The sequence below is a fragment of the Myotis yumanensis genome, unplaced genomic scaffold (genome assembly GCF_028538775.1).
Source record: "Myotis yumanensis isolate MYYU_CA2020_CCGP unplaced genomic scaffold, mMyoYum1.0.hap1 SCAF_3, whole genome shotgun sequence".
NCBI classification, from domain to species: domain Eukaryota; kingdom Metazoa; phylum Chordata; class Mammalia; order Chiroptera; family Vespertilionidae; genus Myotis; species Myotis yumanensis.
In genome coordinates this window covers 147,027,178-147,046,176 of record NW_027223754.1, presented here as the reverse complement: position 1 = coordinate 147,046,176, position 18,999 = coordinate 147,027,178, and the positions used below count along the sequence as shown (strand labels likewise).

General features: G+C 42.7%; 1 protein-coding gene across 1 annotated transcript in view; it reads left to right on the top strand.

Annotated features, from left to right (window-relative positions):
* The window catches only part of MYRFL (myelin regulatory factor like), a 106,891-nt gene extending 105,057 nt beyond the window's left edge, over window positions 1-1,834 (top strand). The window contains exons 23-25 of the mRNA XM_070409744.1: window positions 738-858; window positions 1,183-1,257; window positions 1,362-1,834. Coding sequence (XP_070265845.1) covers window positions 738-858; window positions 1,183-1,257; window positions 1,362-1,448 — 283 coding nt within the window. The 3' untranslated portion in view covers window positions 1,449-1,834. The remainder of the gene's footprint in view (window positions 1-737; window positions 859-1,182; window positions 1,258-1,361) is intronic.
* The last annotated feature ends 17,165 nt before the right edge of the window (window positions 1,835-18,999 follow it).

Here is an 18,999-nt window from a genome sequence, read left to right as displayed (position 1 = left end):
TCTAATGTTGGTGTAATTTTTAAATCAGGGGATTAGGTTTCAGAGACTGTCAAATACTATTTCAGTAGTTGTCTTAGTCCATTTGGGCTGCTTTGACAAAAATAGCAGTGGGTGGCCTAAACAGTAAACATTTGTTTTTCTCTGTCCTGAAGGTTGGTTGGGCAGTCCAACATCAAGGCACCAGCAGATTCGATGTCTAGTGAGGGTCTCCTGCCTGGTTATTAATGGTGGGCTCGCGGTGTCTTCACATGGCAGAAGAAATGCAAGCGTTCTCTGGGGTCTTTTTTATAAGGGCACTAATTTCACTCCCCCTCTGACCTCATCACCAAAGGCTGTACCTCCTAACACCATCACATTGGAGGTTAGGATTTCAGTATCTGGATTTGGGAGAACACAAACATTCAGTCCAAAGCAGTAGTCACCTTAGATTGAGTTTCCTTCTGTAATAATGAGATGTGAGCTAGCACACTGGCATCAGTGAACTTTGGGTAATAAAATGCTTATTTTTAGTTTTGAATGGATTTCCACCTTATGTTCCCATTATGTTTCTCCTTCTCCTTCTCCTTCTCCTTCTTCTTATTCTTTTTTTTTTCTTAGGAGTAATCTGCTCTGTATTGTTCCAATTTTAGTCTATTTGCTGCCGAAGTGAGCACTGCTCCCTCTTCTTATTAAAGTGTCGCCTGGCAGGAGATGATAACGGCTTTTCCATTTGCCCTTATTTCCTTTGTCTTTTGAAGCACGACAGAGCCCCTGATAGTCTTCCAGTGCAGATTCACCCTGGGAAATATATGTTTCCAGGGGAAAAGGGAAGCCAAAGGGATGCAGACCCACGGAGAAGCCTCCCAGGAGATGACACAGGTAATGTTTTCTGGCTCCTCAGCATCACGCCCCTGTTCTGGGAGGCGTGTGTGTAGGACTGTGGTGAGCCTCTGCTCCCAACTAAGAGAGCGATGCCTTGAGCCCCATGCCAGGGTCTCCCCTCGCAGGCTGAGCCTGGTCCCGGGCTCTGCTCAGCCTCTTTCATGTGTCCTTTGGAAGCTGCAGTTCTGACAGTCCTTATCAAAAGCTGTTGTCACAGATACCGCTCCTGCAGTGGGCAAGGAAATGCTTTCTCAGCCTATACTCTTCCCAATTAAGTGTAAAATGTGGTTAAGAAATGGATCTCTTTCATTCATTATTTAGGGATACCAGCACATCTGGAGCCTCCCGGTAGCTCCGTTCTTTGATAGTGCCTACCATTTCCGCGTGGCTGCACCGGTAAGCCATTCTTTAATTTAAGTTTTCTTTTCAGTGAGAAAAAAAGATTTAACTACAATCAATGCTTACGTTTAATCATTCTCTTTTTTCTCCTGTTCTGACAGGATTTAGCTGACTGTTCAACGGATCCTTATTTTGCTGGAATATTCTTTACAGATTACTTCTTTTACTTCTATCGACACTGTGCCTAATTTATTCAAGTTTGGTTGGGGACTTCACCAAGGAAAAATACGGTTAACAGAAACTTACATTCTTATATCCAACTTCTTCCATCTTTCTGTCGAACACCCACATTTCTTGCCAAAGGACTTGATCAGGCTTTGGTTTTGAGACATCAATGAGGAGGATAAAGTCTTTGCTGAAACTTGAGATAATGTGGTGCTTGATTTTGACATGACTACAAAGAAAACAGCACTCTTGGACTTGAAAATACTGCCTCTGGTATTGAGGAAGCTCTGAGGTCAAAAGAGGCAGGTCTAGCTCTACTTTGTCAAAATGTATTTCAATGTTTTGGAGAAATCAAAAAGGCCCATTAAGCCGTGTCAACTTAGACCCATTAAACGTAGAGCCTGGAAAATGTGTGCTATGGAGTGTGTTGGCAGGAGGGGTGGGTCGTGTCTGTGGCTGAGCTCATATTTAGGCAAAGCATTGCTGTGTGTGTGTGAGTGTGTGTGTGAGTGTGTATGTGCTACATACACTATACTACAGAGAGTGGCTCGCTAATGAAATGAATTTAAGAGAAAAAGTTGCACATCTACTTTGTAATGTTTGACGGACACTAAACTTTCTGTGCAGTGGGATTTTCCCTCCTGTAAAGAGGGAAGCACCAGCTTGTGACAAGTTTTTAAAGTCTCCTTAGATCAGCGGTTCTCAACCTATGGGTTGAGACCCCTTTGGGGGTCGAACGACCCTTTCACAGGGGTGGCCTAAGACCATCGGAAAACACATATATAATTACATATTGTTTTTATGTTTAATCACTATGCTTTAATTATGTTCAATTTATAACAATGAAAATACATCCTGCATATCAGATATTTACATTATGATTCATAACAGTAGCAAAATTACAGTTATGAAGTAGGAACGAAAATAATTTTATGGTTTGGGGTCACCACAACATGAGGAACTGTATTAAAGGGTCGCGGCATTAGGAAGGTTGAGAACCACTGCCTTAGATGATCTAGACCCAGATATTTGCATTTGATCTAATTGTCATTGCTTTTTTTTGTTTTTGTTTTTTCCCCCCTCTACTTATGCAGGGTTCCCTTACAGGACATCAAGACCATCTCAGTTCTTTATAGCTAAATTAGCTTTGGATATGTCTACCTCACTTATGGGTAGATTTGCATGCTTTTCCCAAGTTAGAATGGCCATCACTCCTCTAGCTGGAGTGTGTTAACTATGTCTTTTATTTTCTGTATTCTGATGTTTTGACATCTCAAGGTCTTGCTGACGCTGGAGGGACTACAACTCCCAGGGTTAGCCAATTCCTAGAGACAATAAACAAGTTGCCCACAAGTCTTTTCAAATACAAACCAACCAATCCAGAGCCCATGCCCCCACCACCTTCTTTATCACACTATCACATTCCACCTGTGCCAGTCACCCCAGGGCCAGGGGCCAGGTGATAACCAGGCACAGCCCCTACATCCCAGAGCCTTGTGAAATTATTCAAACGAGCCAGTCCTGAGCCTTTTACCTTGCTCACCTGTTCCTTCCTGTAGAAACTACAGTGAAGGCTCTTGCCCATAGTTCTTCCCTTTTCTTCTCACAACCATGGTACCTCCCAATGTGGCCCCCAGAGGCGTGTCCTGTATCTTCCTTTGGGGAACCATGAGCAACAGACTATCTTTTCAATGCTGAACATCTCCTGAATTGTTGGTCTTCCTATACCTCAGATTTTCTATTAACACACTATATTTTATAACATGGAGAATAGAATCAAGCCACTCTTGCTCTGGTTCCAGGTGACAAAACTGCTGAATGGCTGGCCTTCCTTTATCTTACTATTGGCCTTTAAATCAATTAGGATGATACAATTTGATTTTTTTTGCCTTGACAATAATAATCAATAGTAATAATATATCCTCCTCTTCCTTGTTTTCAAATACTATTAAACATGTGTCATGTGAATAGAAATTAATCGTGAGGCCCCAAAGCTTAAGAGAAGAAAGGCTTGCTAATGAAATGAATTTAAGAGAAATAGTTGCATGTCTACTTTGTAATGTTTGATGGACACTAAACTTTCTGTGAGAAAAACATCAAACAATCCCAACTGAGGGGCATTCTCCCAGATGGCATTTTGAAATAGATTATTGACATAAAGATAGTTTAACCCAGTAGGAGCTGAGACTTTGGCGCCAAAAAGTTCTTGCTTTGAACTCAAATTCTGACTTTATCTGTGCATTTTTAGGCAAGTTATTTAACTTCTCTACACCTCAATTTCCTCACTATAGAAGAGGAAATTTACAGATAGGAATAAGTGGATTAAAACATATAAAACACAGATAAACTATTATTATTATACCTGCACAGAGCTGAATCATTATAAAGACTACCATGGGACTATAAAAGAATTGAATAGCTAAATACTCACAGATATTAAAGTATTTTCATCAACTGTAAAACAAAACAACAAACAAACAAACCAAAAAAAAAAAAAAACACCCCGACAGAACATATGATGTGTACTAGATAATGTTTATATGTTTTTCTATATTTGAAAAATTGTGTTCTCTTTTACTAACCAGCGTAATCTTTGTGGAAAATAAAATAAGGTAGTTATTCTTGGGAGGAGTATTTTAGAATTCCTCCAGTTTCTTAAACTCAAATTAAAACTGGTTCTTCTGCGTTGTATCACTCTGTCCAGAATGACCTTGCTCTGGGTCTGCAGCTGCCACTTCCATTTTATAATAGCGTCCCAGGTGCTTGGTACCAGAGAGACTCCATTAATTTGACTCTTCTTCTGATAAAGGAATCCTTGTCAGCAGCAGTTACAAGAGTTCTCTTTAGCATATAAATCCCATGTCCTTACTCACACACTTATGTTCAAGATGGTATGAAGGTTTCAGATATCTAATGCAGTTAAGTCATGTTGCTTATAAGGGAATTTATGTAAAATGAATACTGTGTTCTTACTAAATTCCATTTAAAAATTGAAAGTCTTTTTCCCACAGGAAACTTAGTATAGAAGATTGTGTTGAAAGTCTTCAGAAATAAAGGATTGAAGAAAGTGGACAGACCTGTGGCAATCTAGGGCATCCTGGGATTAGTTAAACCTATGAGGAGAAGAATAGACTTTGCTGGAAGATTCTCTTGTATTTGTAGTACTTTTCCAATTGTGAGCTGTCGGCTGTGGACCATGCTGCTTCAGGCCAAAATATTTTTTCTTGTGTCAGAGAATTATCTGACTCGCCACTGGAATATTTCTAAATTCAAATAATTAAAATGTCTATATGACATTCCATAACCCCAGTCTAATCATGAGAAAAACATCAAACAAATCCCAACTGCAGGCATTCTACAAAATGCCTAATCAGTGCTCCTCAAGATAGTCAAAGTCATCAAAAACAAGCAAAGTCTGAGAAACAGTCACTGCCAAGAGGAGCTTACAGAAACAGGATGACTAAATGTGATGTGGTATCCTGGGACTGAAAAAGAGAATTAGGTAAAAACTAAAGGAATCTGAACAAAGTATGGATGTCAGTTAGTGGTAAGGTACCGCTATTGGCTTATTTATTGTGACAGATATTCATAACGGTGAACTGGATACGGGGTTTGTTGATACTCCGTGTACTAGCTTCACAAATTTCCTATAAATCTAAATCTTCTCCAAAATAAAACACTTAAAAAAGAAAAAAAATCATTAAGAGCTGGGCTGCAGCACCAGATCCCGCCACCAGGTGCCATTTGTGATAATATAGGATAAGTTCAAGCCTGAAAATAGGTATTTTTAACTTCAGGCCAAACTATTTTATTTCCCTACTTTGCCAATTATTTGTCATATTCTGTATATCAATTTAATTAGTTCCCAAGTATCATGGGAAATACTATAGAATTATAAAATAGAAATATATGCATTCGATAAAATATATAATCATATAATATAGATAAATAGAATTATAATAATTTTTTATGAGTTCTAACAGAGGTACTCAGACAAAATTTTGAAAGCAGTCAATTTTTTTAAAACAAACCACAAAAATTCACTTAAAACAATTAGCATGTGTGTGTTCAACCCTACAGCACTTTTAAACAAAACCATTTTGTAGTGCTCTTAACTTACTTTTTTTTTCATTTTCATTTTTTCTATGCAATTTTTGGATTTCACTTCAGTGGCAGATTCCCAACATTACATTGTTTGAATCATTAAACTAAAGATCTCCAGGAGAAAAGCAAAATGGCAATTCTTTAGCAGTTTGCAAAGCACTTCCATAAACCTCCTCACTGAATTCTCACAACAGCTTTGTGAGATTGGGAGTGAGGGAAGTTATTCATATTTCCCCATTCTACAGAGAAGGAATGGAGGACAGAGAGGTTAAGCAAGGAAAAGAGGTGAGCCAGGCTTTCTGGTGCTAAATTATATCCCTTTCCACTATATTACATATCTTCTTTAGTGTGGCTGCCATAACAAAATTTAAGAGTTGATGGCTTAAATAACAGGAATTTATTTCTCACTGTTCTGGAGACTGGAAGTCCAAGATCAAGGTGTCAGCAGGCTCAGTGCCTGGTAAGGGCTGTATCCTTGCTTTGCAGACAACAGTGTTCTCACTGTGTCCTCACATGGCCTTCTTAAAGCGAAGGCAGGTGGAGAGAGAGATGGAGGGAGGAATCAAGTTTCTTGGTGTCTCTCCTTACGGGCACTAATCACATCCTGAGGGCCCCCTCTCTCCTGACCCCATCTAAACCTAACTACCTCCCAACTGCCCCATTTCCAAACACCCTGGGGACTAGGGCTTCCATATATGAATTTGAGGAAAAGACAATTCAGTCCTTAGCATTACATCACTTACCCTTGGAAATTTTTTTCCTTTCTTTTTTTTTTTTTTAAATATATTTTATTGATTTTTTTACAGAGAGGAAGGGAGAGAGATAGAGAGTTAGAAACATCGATGAGAGAGAAACATCAATCAGCTGCCTCCTGCACACTCCATACTGGGGATGTGCCCGCAACCCAGGTACATGCCCTTGACCGGAATCGAACCCGGGACCTTTCAGTCCGCAGGCTGACGCTCTATCCACTGAGCCAAACCGGTTTCGGCTTTTTTCCTTTCTTTACAACTCTTTGTAACTTTTGAGAAACCATCAACTCAGATATTGACCCACCAAAAGGGCACTGACAAGTTAATGGCTCTGGTAAGTGATATTTACACATACTAGGCCTTGTAAACTGGTAGGATCTGTTAGAGGTCATTTAATCGAAATACAGAATGAAAAGCTGGTCGAGGGATAGAGATGAAGGGATCTCCGGTCACCAGTCACTAAGTTCCATGTGTTTATATTGCACCAGGGCTTAAAAGCTCGTGTAAGAATGCTAAAAATCAACCTCACTCCGAGGAACACTTCAGCAAAATCCTCACTTGGCAGAGCTAAGAGTGTTTTGGCTTTTATTTCTTCAGGGACATGTGTCATTGATTTTTGTGTCTGAGGCTAAAGAGCCAGTTGAGCTCTTAAGAAGCATCCAAAGATTCAAAATTTAGTGCATTTCTGATGAGTGGTTGTTTAGAGCTTGTGGAGCACAGCCTGGGAGACCTCCAACTTACCAACAATGTTCGGTATACAACTTCATCTTTGCTTGGCTGTGTTCTGTGAATGGGGACGCTTTGTTAGGACTTAAGACATATAATTGGAGGAAGGGATGGGTGCCAAAAATCATAGTCTCAATCCTTCCATTTCTTTATGGCCCCACACAAATATAAAATGAGGTCATATTTTAGAAAGACTCTTGATAACATGTCTTTGCCAGAGTTGAGTTCCCAAGCCATTTTTAGCTGCACTAGCCTGACCTCCTGTTTAAATGTGAATCACTGGAAAAAGAACCAGACTCAGAGCCAGGAAACTTGGTCCGGGTCCTGACTCAGTAACTCGCCATTGGTGTCATCTTGGATCCTTCGCTTCACTTTCCTGGTTGCAAAATTGGGTCCATAATGGTCCTGCCTATATGAGATGTTTATGTGAAAACTCTAAAGTGGATGGTGCTGCATGAACACAAGAATTTTAAGAATGGCCCGTGGGAAGACATTATTTTGAACAAGTAATAAGGAGTTGGAAATTCTTATTTCTTGTAATGAGTTTCAGCCCATTATGCTCAGGGTAAGTTACTTACATTTTCAACCACCATCTTCACCTGGAAGATAGTTGCTAGCACACAATAGATGCTCAATCAATATTTATTAAGTGAAAGGTGGGTAAATAGGAACACTCCCTCTTATTTACCAGGGACTGTGACACAATGGCGTACTAAAACAGGTTTGAGTTCTTCTCACTCTGCCACCGTGAATTTTTTAAATTGGTATTATTTGGAATATTGCTATTCTTCTCTCTCTCTAAGCACGTTTAAAGCACCTCTAAATGACTTCCAATAGCAACTAGAAATTCAAATGGCCTATTGTCTGGTAGAGGATTCCAGACCCGGAGAGTCAGCTACAGCTATTAGTCATTGTTGATACTTACACTGCTGAATTTTATACAGCACCACTGTGTAAGGATCTAACTTAAATTGCAGATTGGTTATAAATAACTTAATGAACGTCTCATAATATATCCAAACACTGAATGCATTATGACAGTAATTAGGCTGCTGTAATTTTCCCCTGAAGTGAATTGTAAGTCCTTGTCATCCTATGCAACTACTGAAAAACGATGTGTGTGTTTTTAGTGTGGATATTCTAGGCCAGGGGTGGGCAACCTTTTTGTGAGTGCGTGCCAAAACCAGCAAAATCTCTGACTCAAAATTCTTCTCCGTGCCAACCCTAATTTTTTGGAGAACATGTTATGCCTACTTGATATCTCTTAAGGTGTATGTATGTGAAGAACCTTGAAGAAATAATAAAATTCATTCGAGCGACAAAAACACAGTATATGATGATGAAAAATACATTTATTTTTTAATGTATACATGTTATGTAAAATTATTTATTTATCTAAGATGCACCTACACTGAATTTATCTGAAAAATAAAAAAGTTGATATTAAGAAAAAAATTGTAAATGGAAGATTATAAGAGAGGGTTTCACGTGCCAGCAAAAGTTACCGGTGTGCCATGTTTGGCACGCGTGCCGGGGGTTGCCCACCCGTTCTAGGCTCTCAGGAGCAGCCTCTGGACTCATCCGAGGTAGAGAAGCTACTCAAGATTATGTCCAGAAGAAAAAGGCTCTCAGTTCCTTCATGGAGGGTCCCTTTGCCTCCAAGGAAACACTCCAATTTAGATGATCTTTCCCATATTCAACCCCAGAGCTCTGTAGTAGTCTGCTCATTTTCACTCACTCACTTAAGCATTGGTGGAGGGTGAACTATGTGCCAGTGCGTGGCATCATTCCTGACCTTTTGGAGGCGTCCACCATCTGGTGCTCTAGCCACACAGACACCATTAGCCGTCACACAGTATGAAAAGCACGGTAACTGTGGCATTGGCATTGTGCTGTGAAAGTACAGGGAAGGGGTGCTAAGTCCTGGTCTCAGGGGAATGAGAAAGAGACTGGAGGTAGAAAGGGGGAGGTTTCAAGCAAGAAGAGACATTGGAGCTATTTGGATCTAAAAGGCTGATAAGTGTGTGTGTTTTTTTCTTTGTGTGTGTATATATTTAAATAGAGAAATGTAAAAAGGTAAAAGTGACATATGAATCCATTTTTTTATAAGGAAGAATCTCATTTCAAGTGCCCCAGGACCTGCAAAGTGAATCATTACCGCCCTTCCCCGCTGGAGGCAGCTCTTCCGCTCGCTTTGCTTACAGGAGAGGCACTCCTGTCTCTGGGAAACACCTCTTACCTCAGCTCCAACAGCCTGCCATTTGTCCCGCGAGATTCATGGAGACTGTGGGAAAAGCAAATCACATTGGGTGGGGCCTGGGATGACTCAGGAAACTGGCAAGGAGCTTGTGGGTGGGGAGGCTGAGCCTCAGGACAGGGACTGACGCATCCACAGGTACCTGTCTCTTTGTGGCAGGGGTTTGATAAATATTTGTGTCGTGGGTGAGAGTGGCTGTCTATAGCATTTACCTACTAGTGCAAGTTTTTTCGTCACTCTGACCATTTTAAAATAAAAGAGGTTTTTCATTCTACGGGAGGTTTACTTCTTATTTTTCAGTCTCAGATGTTCATGATGAGAAGAGCTGGGAGTATTTCTTAAAGTCCTCCCACCATGCCTTCCTCATTCTTCTGGTGTCAGCAGCCCCTGATTTTCTTTTGGCAAATAATCTGGCCACAGCTCTCAATCTCTATGAATCAGGTGAAGCTGACACTCCCTCGCTCCAGAGAGCACGTGACCCGGTCCTGAGCAAAGAAAACATTGCGTGCCCTTGGCAAGGGTGGCTGGTTTAGGGGTAAGCGTCAGATCCAAACCAGCCAATCAGAAACATCCCTGGGAGTCTGGCTGAAACTATAAGCAATGACAGACTCTCTGTGGGAGTCATTAAGCTGGTGGGAGTAAGCCCGGGGCTGCCATCTTACCACCATGCTGATCGCCTGCCTGAGCATGAAGCTAGCACGAGGGCAGCAGAGATAGGACAGATTTCCAAGCCAGATATGCTCCACCTCCCTCCAGGGACTTAGCAGTTAAGTGGGCTAATGTATTTCCATTTGGCTTTAGCCAGATTTAATTCGGATCCTGCCCCTTAGCCAAAGGAATTCTGATGAATACCAGCCCTCAGCAAGAACCTTTGTACGTCCTCATTTGGCTACTGCACGGTGTCTTGCCTGCTTCTCTCTGCAAGGCCGCTTCATTCTCCCTTCCGTAGACTAGCTTCTCTGTTCACTCATTTGCCTGCAACCATCATGGCTCCCCCAAAATGTAGTCTTACACCCCAAGTCTCCATCAACTTCCAACTGGGTCCTCCAGGCCACAGGACTCAGTCTCTCAAATTTCCAGTTCCTATGAAGGAGATTCTGACTGGTGCAGCCTGGCTCAGCTGTCCACCTGCAATTTATTCAGTTGTTGCAGGTAAGAGGGCTGGGTGGTTTGTAGGGGTAGACTAGGGTAGTGGTGGGTGGATTCTTTTTAAAAATATATATTTTGTTGATTTTTAGAGAGATAGGAAGGGAGAGGGAGAGGGAGAGAAATATCAATGTGAGAGCATAACAGATCAGCTGCCTCCCACACACCCCCTGCCAGGATCGAGTCTATAACCTGGACATGCACCCTGAATGGGAATCGAACCAGCAACCTTTTAGTGCACAGGATGATGCCCAATCAACTGAGTCCCATAGGCCAGGGCTGGATAGATTCTTTAAGAAGGGGATGTGGAAGGGAAGGAAATGATGAGCATATTCAGTATAGCCTCTTTGTCTCACTTGATTCCTACATTTCCGAGAGATCTTATCATCCTCATGTCACATAACTATGGACCTTGATCAATGTGCTGCTGTCCATTAATGAAGAAGTGAACGAGACTGAGAATATTCTGTTGGGAAAAGTTCAAAGGAAAATGCAGTTGGAGAACGGCGGGCCCTGTGCTTGGGGCACCCAGGTGGCTCCTCAGCAGCTGCAGAGGTTTGGGCAATAGCCAAGGTGGTTGAATGTTTGATTTTTTTCCCTTTCACATGATAATACTATATAGTACTGTATTTTTTTGGTAATATCCATTTTATTTTAATTTAAATTTTTTAACATTTTATTTACTTATTTATTGATTTGAACTGAGGTGTAATTGACAGATAACATTATCCCTGAGGTAAGCTGTGCCATAATGTCTGGAGGAGAAAGAGAATTAAAAATAAAACAGGGCGCCCTCCCTCCTGGGAGCACACCCTTGCCTTTCCCTCCCCCTCCCCCAAAAAATAGAATCCAACCACAAAAAATGTATACATAAATTTATAGATTTAAGTAGTAAATGCCACCAACAAAAAGTGGCGTCTTGTTATAAAGTGCCAGTCTGGGCCTTCTATAAGCATCGTGGGTGGCTGAATCTGATTTATATTATGCTTCCACACATTTAGACTTTTCCATTCTATCCTTTCCTTCCCATATCCCACTAGGCTTAGGGTAGGGGGAGGAAAGCTAGAGTTAATTAATACAATGGAAAAATTATACTTCTTTACCTCTGCTATAACCAGCTGTGCAGAACTGACCTGCTCCCCCCACCACCACTACCATCAATCGCACCCTCTCAAATTCTACCTCAAATACTTCTCAGCGTTCCTAAGGGGATGTCAAGTGGGCACAGCGGTCGCCCTTAGTTGAGATGTGACAGTTGCATTCTCCTTTTCGCTTTTGTGGCTCCTTGGGAAGGTCTCTCCGGTCATTACTGCTCCCAATCAAGTGACCCCCCACCGATACCCGCGAGGATGCCACAGCAGCTGCTGAAGGTGCTGCTGTGACTGGCTGGCAGCCTCCGAGGGCCTGTGTGGATGGCTCCGTCTGCGCCACCGCCACCAGCGCTGCTGGCTCTAACCAGGCCAGGGCTTGTCCTCCACGGAGGCAGCTGGTTTTGGCAGCCTCCTCTGCCAAGGAGTTGGCTTTGTTTGAGTTCATGCCTCTTGGATCAGGGGATGATCTGAACGTTGGACTTGACTTTATTAAAAACACCTCCCAGGAGGCTGCATTTGCCCTGGTGGCCTCTACTTGCTCCCTTAGGATGAGCCCCTTGGTCTCTTTTAAAAGACCTTGGCGACTCACTCCATGGCCAGGCATGCTTGAATCGTGGGAGAACGTAGATGTTAGAACAAAATGTATATAGGTGGATACAAATGTACGGCCACCTTCTGACAGACTGTCCACTGTTGTCGGGGTGCTTTATATAATCCCATCTCTGAGGTGGAGTAAACCCAACTCACACCGAACCTTTGTATGCAAATGCAGTTACAGCCCAGCACACACAGCTGTCCTTCAGCTCCCGTGTTCCTGGGCCCTGGAGGATGTAGATGGCCGGGTGCTCCCGGGCAACTGTCTATGCTTTGGACCAGGCAGTTGGTGCTTGGCAGCTCACTTCCCAAAGAGAGGGTGCTTTTGGCCTTTCCAAGACGATGGCATCCTTTCTCTTTGTGGCAGGAGCAAAAACAAACAGAACGCTTGGAATAGCCTACTTCTGAGGAGCATAGAAACCCATCCAGGATAGTCTCCAAGTGAGACGTTCTCCCCGGCAGATCTTCCCTCCCCTGACCCACTTCCACTCAGCGCGGACAGCTGACCTTTGAAGTTTTAGAACAATGCACAATTACTTACGTCTGTGCACGAATACTGCTTCAATGAGTTTAGTTTTTCATTCGCTAGTCATAGACTTTCTGGAACAGACTGTTTCTTAAACAAACCAAATGTAAGACATCTATTTAAAACACGTTTGAAATCCAAATAATTGGGGGGGGGGGTAAATAATTACTTACATATGGAGTCATTCCATTTCCATTAACACTTTGACAGGTTATTAATTAATTTTTGACCAGGAGAATGGAAGATGGGGAAAATGATAAGGAGGAATGTACATGTGTGTCTGTGCACAGAAAATGAGTTAAGCTCATGTAAGGGAGGAAAAAGTTTTCCTCCACCCTTTTAGGGGCGGAAAATGAAACCGACAAAGACAGATCACCAAGAGAAAAGCATATGCATGTATTGAGCATAAGTGTTATGTGACTGGGGAGCCTTAAGGAAATGAAGACCCGAAGAAGCAGTTAACCCTGAGCATGTTTGTGGTGAAGAGCGGACAGTTGTGTGAAAGGAACAGGTCCGAGTCCAGGAGTGTGGCCACCTGGGGAATCAGAAAGGCCTGCTTGCTCAGGCTCCTCTCAGGGTGTCACTGTCTTCACAGATAAGCACACTCCTTTCCTGCGGGTGCAGGAGGCACCTTTCACGTGGGAGTTCCAGAACCTGTTCAGACAAGAAGAGCCACCGGGGGACGGGGAGTGGGGAACAGGTCCTCTTTCGCTGTTTTCTCAAACTCCTTAAGCTTAAAGTATTCAATGTACCGTATTTTGGGGGAAGCATGTCCTGAACCTATCACTTGCCAAATGGAAAGGGTCCTTCCATGCTATCTGCCCAACCCTTGGTGTTCTAACAGGTTCTCAGTTGTATTAAAAATCTTGTAACAGTTCAGAACTGATGGAGTATTCGGCCCAGTTTAACAGTTATGCGTGAAGCACCTACTATGTCTCTCACACACAGCAGGGAGCTAATAAGGGATCTGTTTCTGAGAGGAGCCCTCCCACTCTGAGTTGCTGTCTTCAGGGGCCCTGAGTAGGAAAGATTAAAATCTACTTCAACTCTACCTTGGTGGCTGCTTACATTCAGTCTCATATTTACCAGTCCTTCCCAAGGCCAGGACAGTTTCGTGTACGTCGGTTTGCATCTTATTGGTTCTCCTACCACAAAAATGGCCAAGGATTTTAGCAGGCAATGCCTCTCTCCAGTGGGCCTTTCCTGAGCAAAGGGAGCTCCTCTTCAGGAATAACCTGCTCAGCCACACCTGGCACACCACGGGGACCCTGGGCAGGAGGATGTGGAAGCCTCTGAGGAGGCCCAGCCCTTTCAGTTCCACGTTCTAGGCCATTGGCAACATAGGAAAGGAAAACAGAACCCCAATGACAACAGGTTGCATTTGTTCCAAGCCTCTGAGCAGCGTTTCTCAGACTTGAACATGCAGACCACTACCCTGGGGACGCTGGGGAAATGCAGGTTCTAACTCAGCAGGTCTGGGTGGGGCCTGAGAATTGGTCTTTCCATCAAACTCTTGAGAGATATCGATGCTGCTGGTGCGGACACACACGCTGAGTGCCAGGTCATCCCATTCAGTCCTCATGACAAGCCGTGGGGTACTTGACACATCTCCATGTTACAGAAGTGAGACAGGCTGGAAGGGAAACAAACTTGCCTACAGCTGTGCAGCCGGGAAGACCTACACTCAGCCATCAGGATCCAAGTCCTGTGCTTTTCTTCCCACATGACCGAAGCTCCTCTGCATCAGCCCAGGGCCTGTGAGGCCCCTCAGGGAAATCGCATATCAGGGCTTTCGCTCTCAGAGCCGACCGAGCAGCACACTGCTGAGTGTCCGCCTCGTCCTGGATAGCGTTAGATCTCCTTCAGGTGGCTTGCAGCATGTCTGGGTTGGTGGTTTGGCCATCCAGCTTGCTATTCCTCCCCACTCCATACTTTATCCACAGGTAGGTGTACCATTCCTGGTTTCTCATATTTGAATGATAAATACAGGCTTTTCAATGATGATTGGGGGCTCAAGTATTGATGGACACATGGAAGACCGATCTATGAGAAGTAAAACAGATCATTGGAATAAGAGATTGAATATCTTCCCCTGGATAATAACAGTTAACAAAGTGGGAAAAGTGATAGTACCAGCCAGAAGTTGACAAAACAAAGTGGGTCAACACAAAAGCTTGGGAGTTTTGAACCCTGGCTCTGCCTCTTACTTGACGAGTAACTTTGGGTCAGTTACTTAACCGCTCTGTGCGTTGATTTCCTTGCATGTTAAAAGGAGATAATGTGGTTTTTGTGACAACCACGAGATTTTGTTCATTCACAACAGTGCCCAGCATGTAGTAAGTGCTCAGTAAATATTGTAAGCATCACTATTATCAATCATACCAACCTCCTTATGTTTAATAGAGAGCCATAGAGGCTCCCAAAAGCTTAAGTGATTTAAACATTCATTAACAAGCAATTATAGAGCTCTTGCGATGTAGCCGACACTAGTTGATAACTAGACCAACATTATGAGATGGAAACTAGTAGAGCTGATAACTGAATACAGACCCTCTGATTTCTAGTCCATTAGGATGAGTGCAAGCGCATGTTCACCCCACTCACTGCCGCTCTGGGTCTGCAGTAGTTCTTGGATATTTTGAACAGTTCCATGGGCATTGACGCAGTAGCCACCAAATGGAATCTTCTTTCCCCATTGACTGCCTGGTCTGGAGGAGCCTGGAGTTGGACCGAAAGGCAAGGAGCCTTGAGTTGGGCCACAGGTGCTGCAGAGCCAGCGAAGGGAGCGCCTGGCATGCAGGTCAGTGGAGCTCTCAGCGCCAGTGCCTGGTAGTGCTCTCTGCAGGCGTAAGTTTCCAACCTGGCCCGGAGACTGTAGGTTTTAGAATTAGCATCGTTATCCGGGTTGAAGTTAGTGCTCTTGGCATCTCTCTCCCAGGGATGATAAGGAATCTGGTTTCTCTGGGCTGGGGGTGGGGTGCTGGTGTGTACCTGACCCTCTGCCACATTCTGCAATTCTCTTTTTCAAGAGGGATTTAAATGTCTTTGTCAAAAAAAAAAAGTCTTTGTCTCCAGGGAACTCTCTGGCTCAGAGCTATTGGTACTTTTGTTGGGAGCAGCCTCTCCCTAGTGTTCAAGTTTCAGGTAAGGCATCTGGTTTACAACTAAAGGATAAGCAGAGAGAAATAAAAATCTTTTCTTATGTCTGTGAAGCCAGGTATGTGCACATAAACAATGAAGAAGTGCAACTGAATTCAAAAGTGGAATTATATGAACTCCCAAGGGCCTATTACCCATCTTTTCAAACCAAGGACTGTTTAACGTCTCACCTCTTTGTTTTCCTCTTCATTTAGAATGTAAATTTATGGTCATTGGTTGCAATTGAAGGAGTACATTCCCTTAAAAACTAAGCTTCTTATTGCAAGTGCTTGTCTCGTATTGCAAATTGTTTCAATGTTATCCAATAATTCTGCCTTCAACAATACTCAGTAACATCTCCTGTATGTGAGGTCTGTGTGTGCTGAAACCCAGAAATGTTGAAAACAGAGCTTCACAATCACTTTAGCCCAGAGGAATTCGCTGCCCCAGTTACAGTGCTTTTGGCTTGCACACGATGCAGGGCTCTGAATTGCGGAGTGTGCAAGATGGGCGATGCAGCGATCCTTTGCCTTTACACAGGGACTGAGAAGTTAGTAATACTGAGTTCCCCATGCACAGTATTATGAAATTGGACAAAGTTCAATGTCTTAAAATGTTCTTTTGTTGGACTAATACATGCATGTGATTTCAGAAATTGAATGGGACTAGTAAGGTTGTCACTAAAGCTATAGTTTTCTCCTGCACACAGTTCCACTCTCCAGAGCAGGGGTCCTCAAACTTTTTAAACAGGGGACCAGTTCACTGTCCCTCAGACCATTGGAGGACCGGACTATAGTTTAAAAAAAACTATGAACAAATTCCTATGCACACAGCGGCGGCAAAAACACCTGGCGGGCCGGATAAATGTTTTTGGAGGGATGCATGTGGCCCGCGGGCCGTAGTTTGAGGACCCCCTGCTCCAGAGGCAACTGCTTTCTACTTATTTAGATCCTTATTCTTGAGCTGGGTCCCTATGTCTAAATACTATGCATAGGCTGCTATTATTCATCAATATTAGACATTAAAGTACATGAGGGTTTTAGCTCTCTTGCCTTCTGTCCTATCCTGCAATATATTTATATCAAACTTTGTTAACAATTCATGTTCTGTGTTTTCATTAATTTGAATGCAAATGTCATTCATAGGTGAGCCTAGAAGCATGATTTATATTTTCTGAAAATGCTTCTTGTTGTTTTCTGGGCTCCGTATCCTGCAGCTGTTGGGACATCTTCATCGGCCACACGTTCTCCTGACTGTATTAGGCTGATGATCAGAATCTGCCAGGTCTTGTGGTCCATGTCTCCATGACCAGCCCTCTTCTGGCAGCACATTTATAGACTGATTCCCTCTGGCTTCTGCCCAACCTCACTGGGCAGCAAAATGTGAGACCCACAATAGCCTAAGAGTCCTAAGTAGGACTTAGAGGTAGCAAGAAGAGAGAACAATATGTCATATTGTAAATCAGAAGACGCCTTAATCAATAAGCCAAATTTATTTGAAGTCCTTTTCATTTCACTAGCGCTAGGGGGCCCAGAGGAAATATTGCTTCTCAAATTCTGGGGCCCAATATGGTGGAAGTCTTCCTTATTTATACGTTTTTCAGCTCTTTGTTTTCCAAATTTGGAACAAGACTTCCGGACCTTCTGAGAAAAAGTCCTGTGTGCTGGGAAGGGGCCATGAGACCACATCTCAAGGCCTGGTCTGGTGCCAACACTGCCAACTCTATCTGGGGCATAGTTGATGGCCTCTCTGGAATGGGAGTAGTCTTATTTTTCCCTATTAATTAAGCAAGCAAGTGTTTACAGAAGCCAGAATAGCAGGGTTAAAATTTCAAACAGAAGTTTTTACCCAAGATGGAGGTTACTATGCTTCAAATATAAATAAAGGCAAGAGGCAATCTGGAACATGAAACTGTCTAGAAAGAGTTTTCTGAGAGCTTTAGATGTATGCTATAAAATTTCCCCACATGTGGATGTGGACACCGCATCAGGAGTCATAGTGGGGGTTTCTGTTCTGTTTATAAATGTGCTGAGTGCATTTAAACAGCCTAAATATTGAATTCACTCAGAAACATATTATTTGGCTCACAGAACTTGAAATCACTCACCCCATGTCTAACCATCAGGTCCCTTTTGACCGTGTCCTCCTACTCCTCCTTTTCTTGTCACTAGTTGAGAAAAGTCAAGCATGTGTCTGCAATTACCATCTAACCTCTGTCACACATCCCCGGAAGTGCCAAGCACAAAGGCAATCAAAGCCCATGCACCCACACACAGGTGTGCATGCACTTACACACATCCACAGAAGTACCAAGCACAAAGAGAATCAAAACGTGTGCATGCATGTGCACACACGTGCACATGTGCGCTCACACGCGCGCACACACACACACACGCTGATCTTTTCTGGATTTTTATTTAATCTCTGATTTTTTTTTTTAAGACACAACAGAACACATTTTAAAACTTTGAGATGGGGATGTATGAGGAGACATCACATGACATATATTATTTGCCAGACTATTTTTATTCCTGTCTATGAGGATGAGAACCACTTCCTTTGTTTCTTTGTGGTTAGAGACCTAGAAAAGATAATAATGGATGGAGAATTGGCAGGGAAGGGATGATGGAAAGCTTGAAGACCATGCCTGCTACATTTTTGCTTTCAAGCCCAGGATATAAGAAAAACATCATTTACCATAACCAATGCAAGAATGTTTTTTAAAATGCTGGTAAGTAATTTTAATAAGAATTGAAAATGTCTATATTTCAGTTTCCCTGTTCCAGGTCCCTGCTAAGGATGGAAATAACTCTCAAAAAATTAATGAAGTTGTCAGTCTTCTATGGACAATGGAGACCCCTAGACTTTCTTCCAGGCTTGTTACTGATATCTAGTCCAATATAGCATCAACTGAGATTTTTACTTTAAAAGACATGAATTCTGAAGAAGGAAAATAAAGCCTAGAGTGCATTTAAATTTTATCTAAAAGGAAAAGAAATATTTGACTAGTCATTGAAATTAATATATGTGACGATAGGATTATGATCCATAAACCAAATGGAGGTGGTCTACGGAAGATCCAAAGATTGAAAAATTGTCAGTGAGTGTCTAGCATTATTCTTAAGAGAAGCTACTGATAAGCTGGCATTGTAAGCACTAGGTCCACTTAGCAGGTGCATCCCCAAACCTGGAGATGGGCATCTGAGGATATCAACCTGAAGCATGGACCTTGCTCTTTTA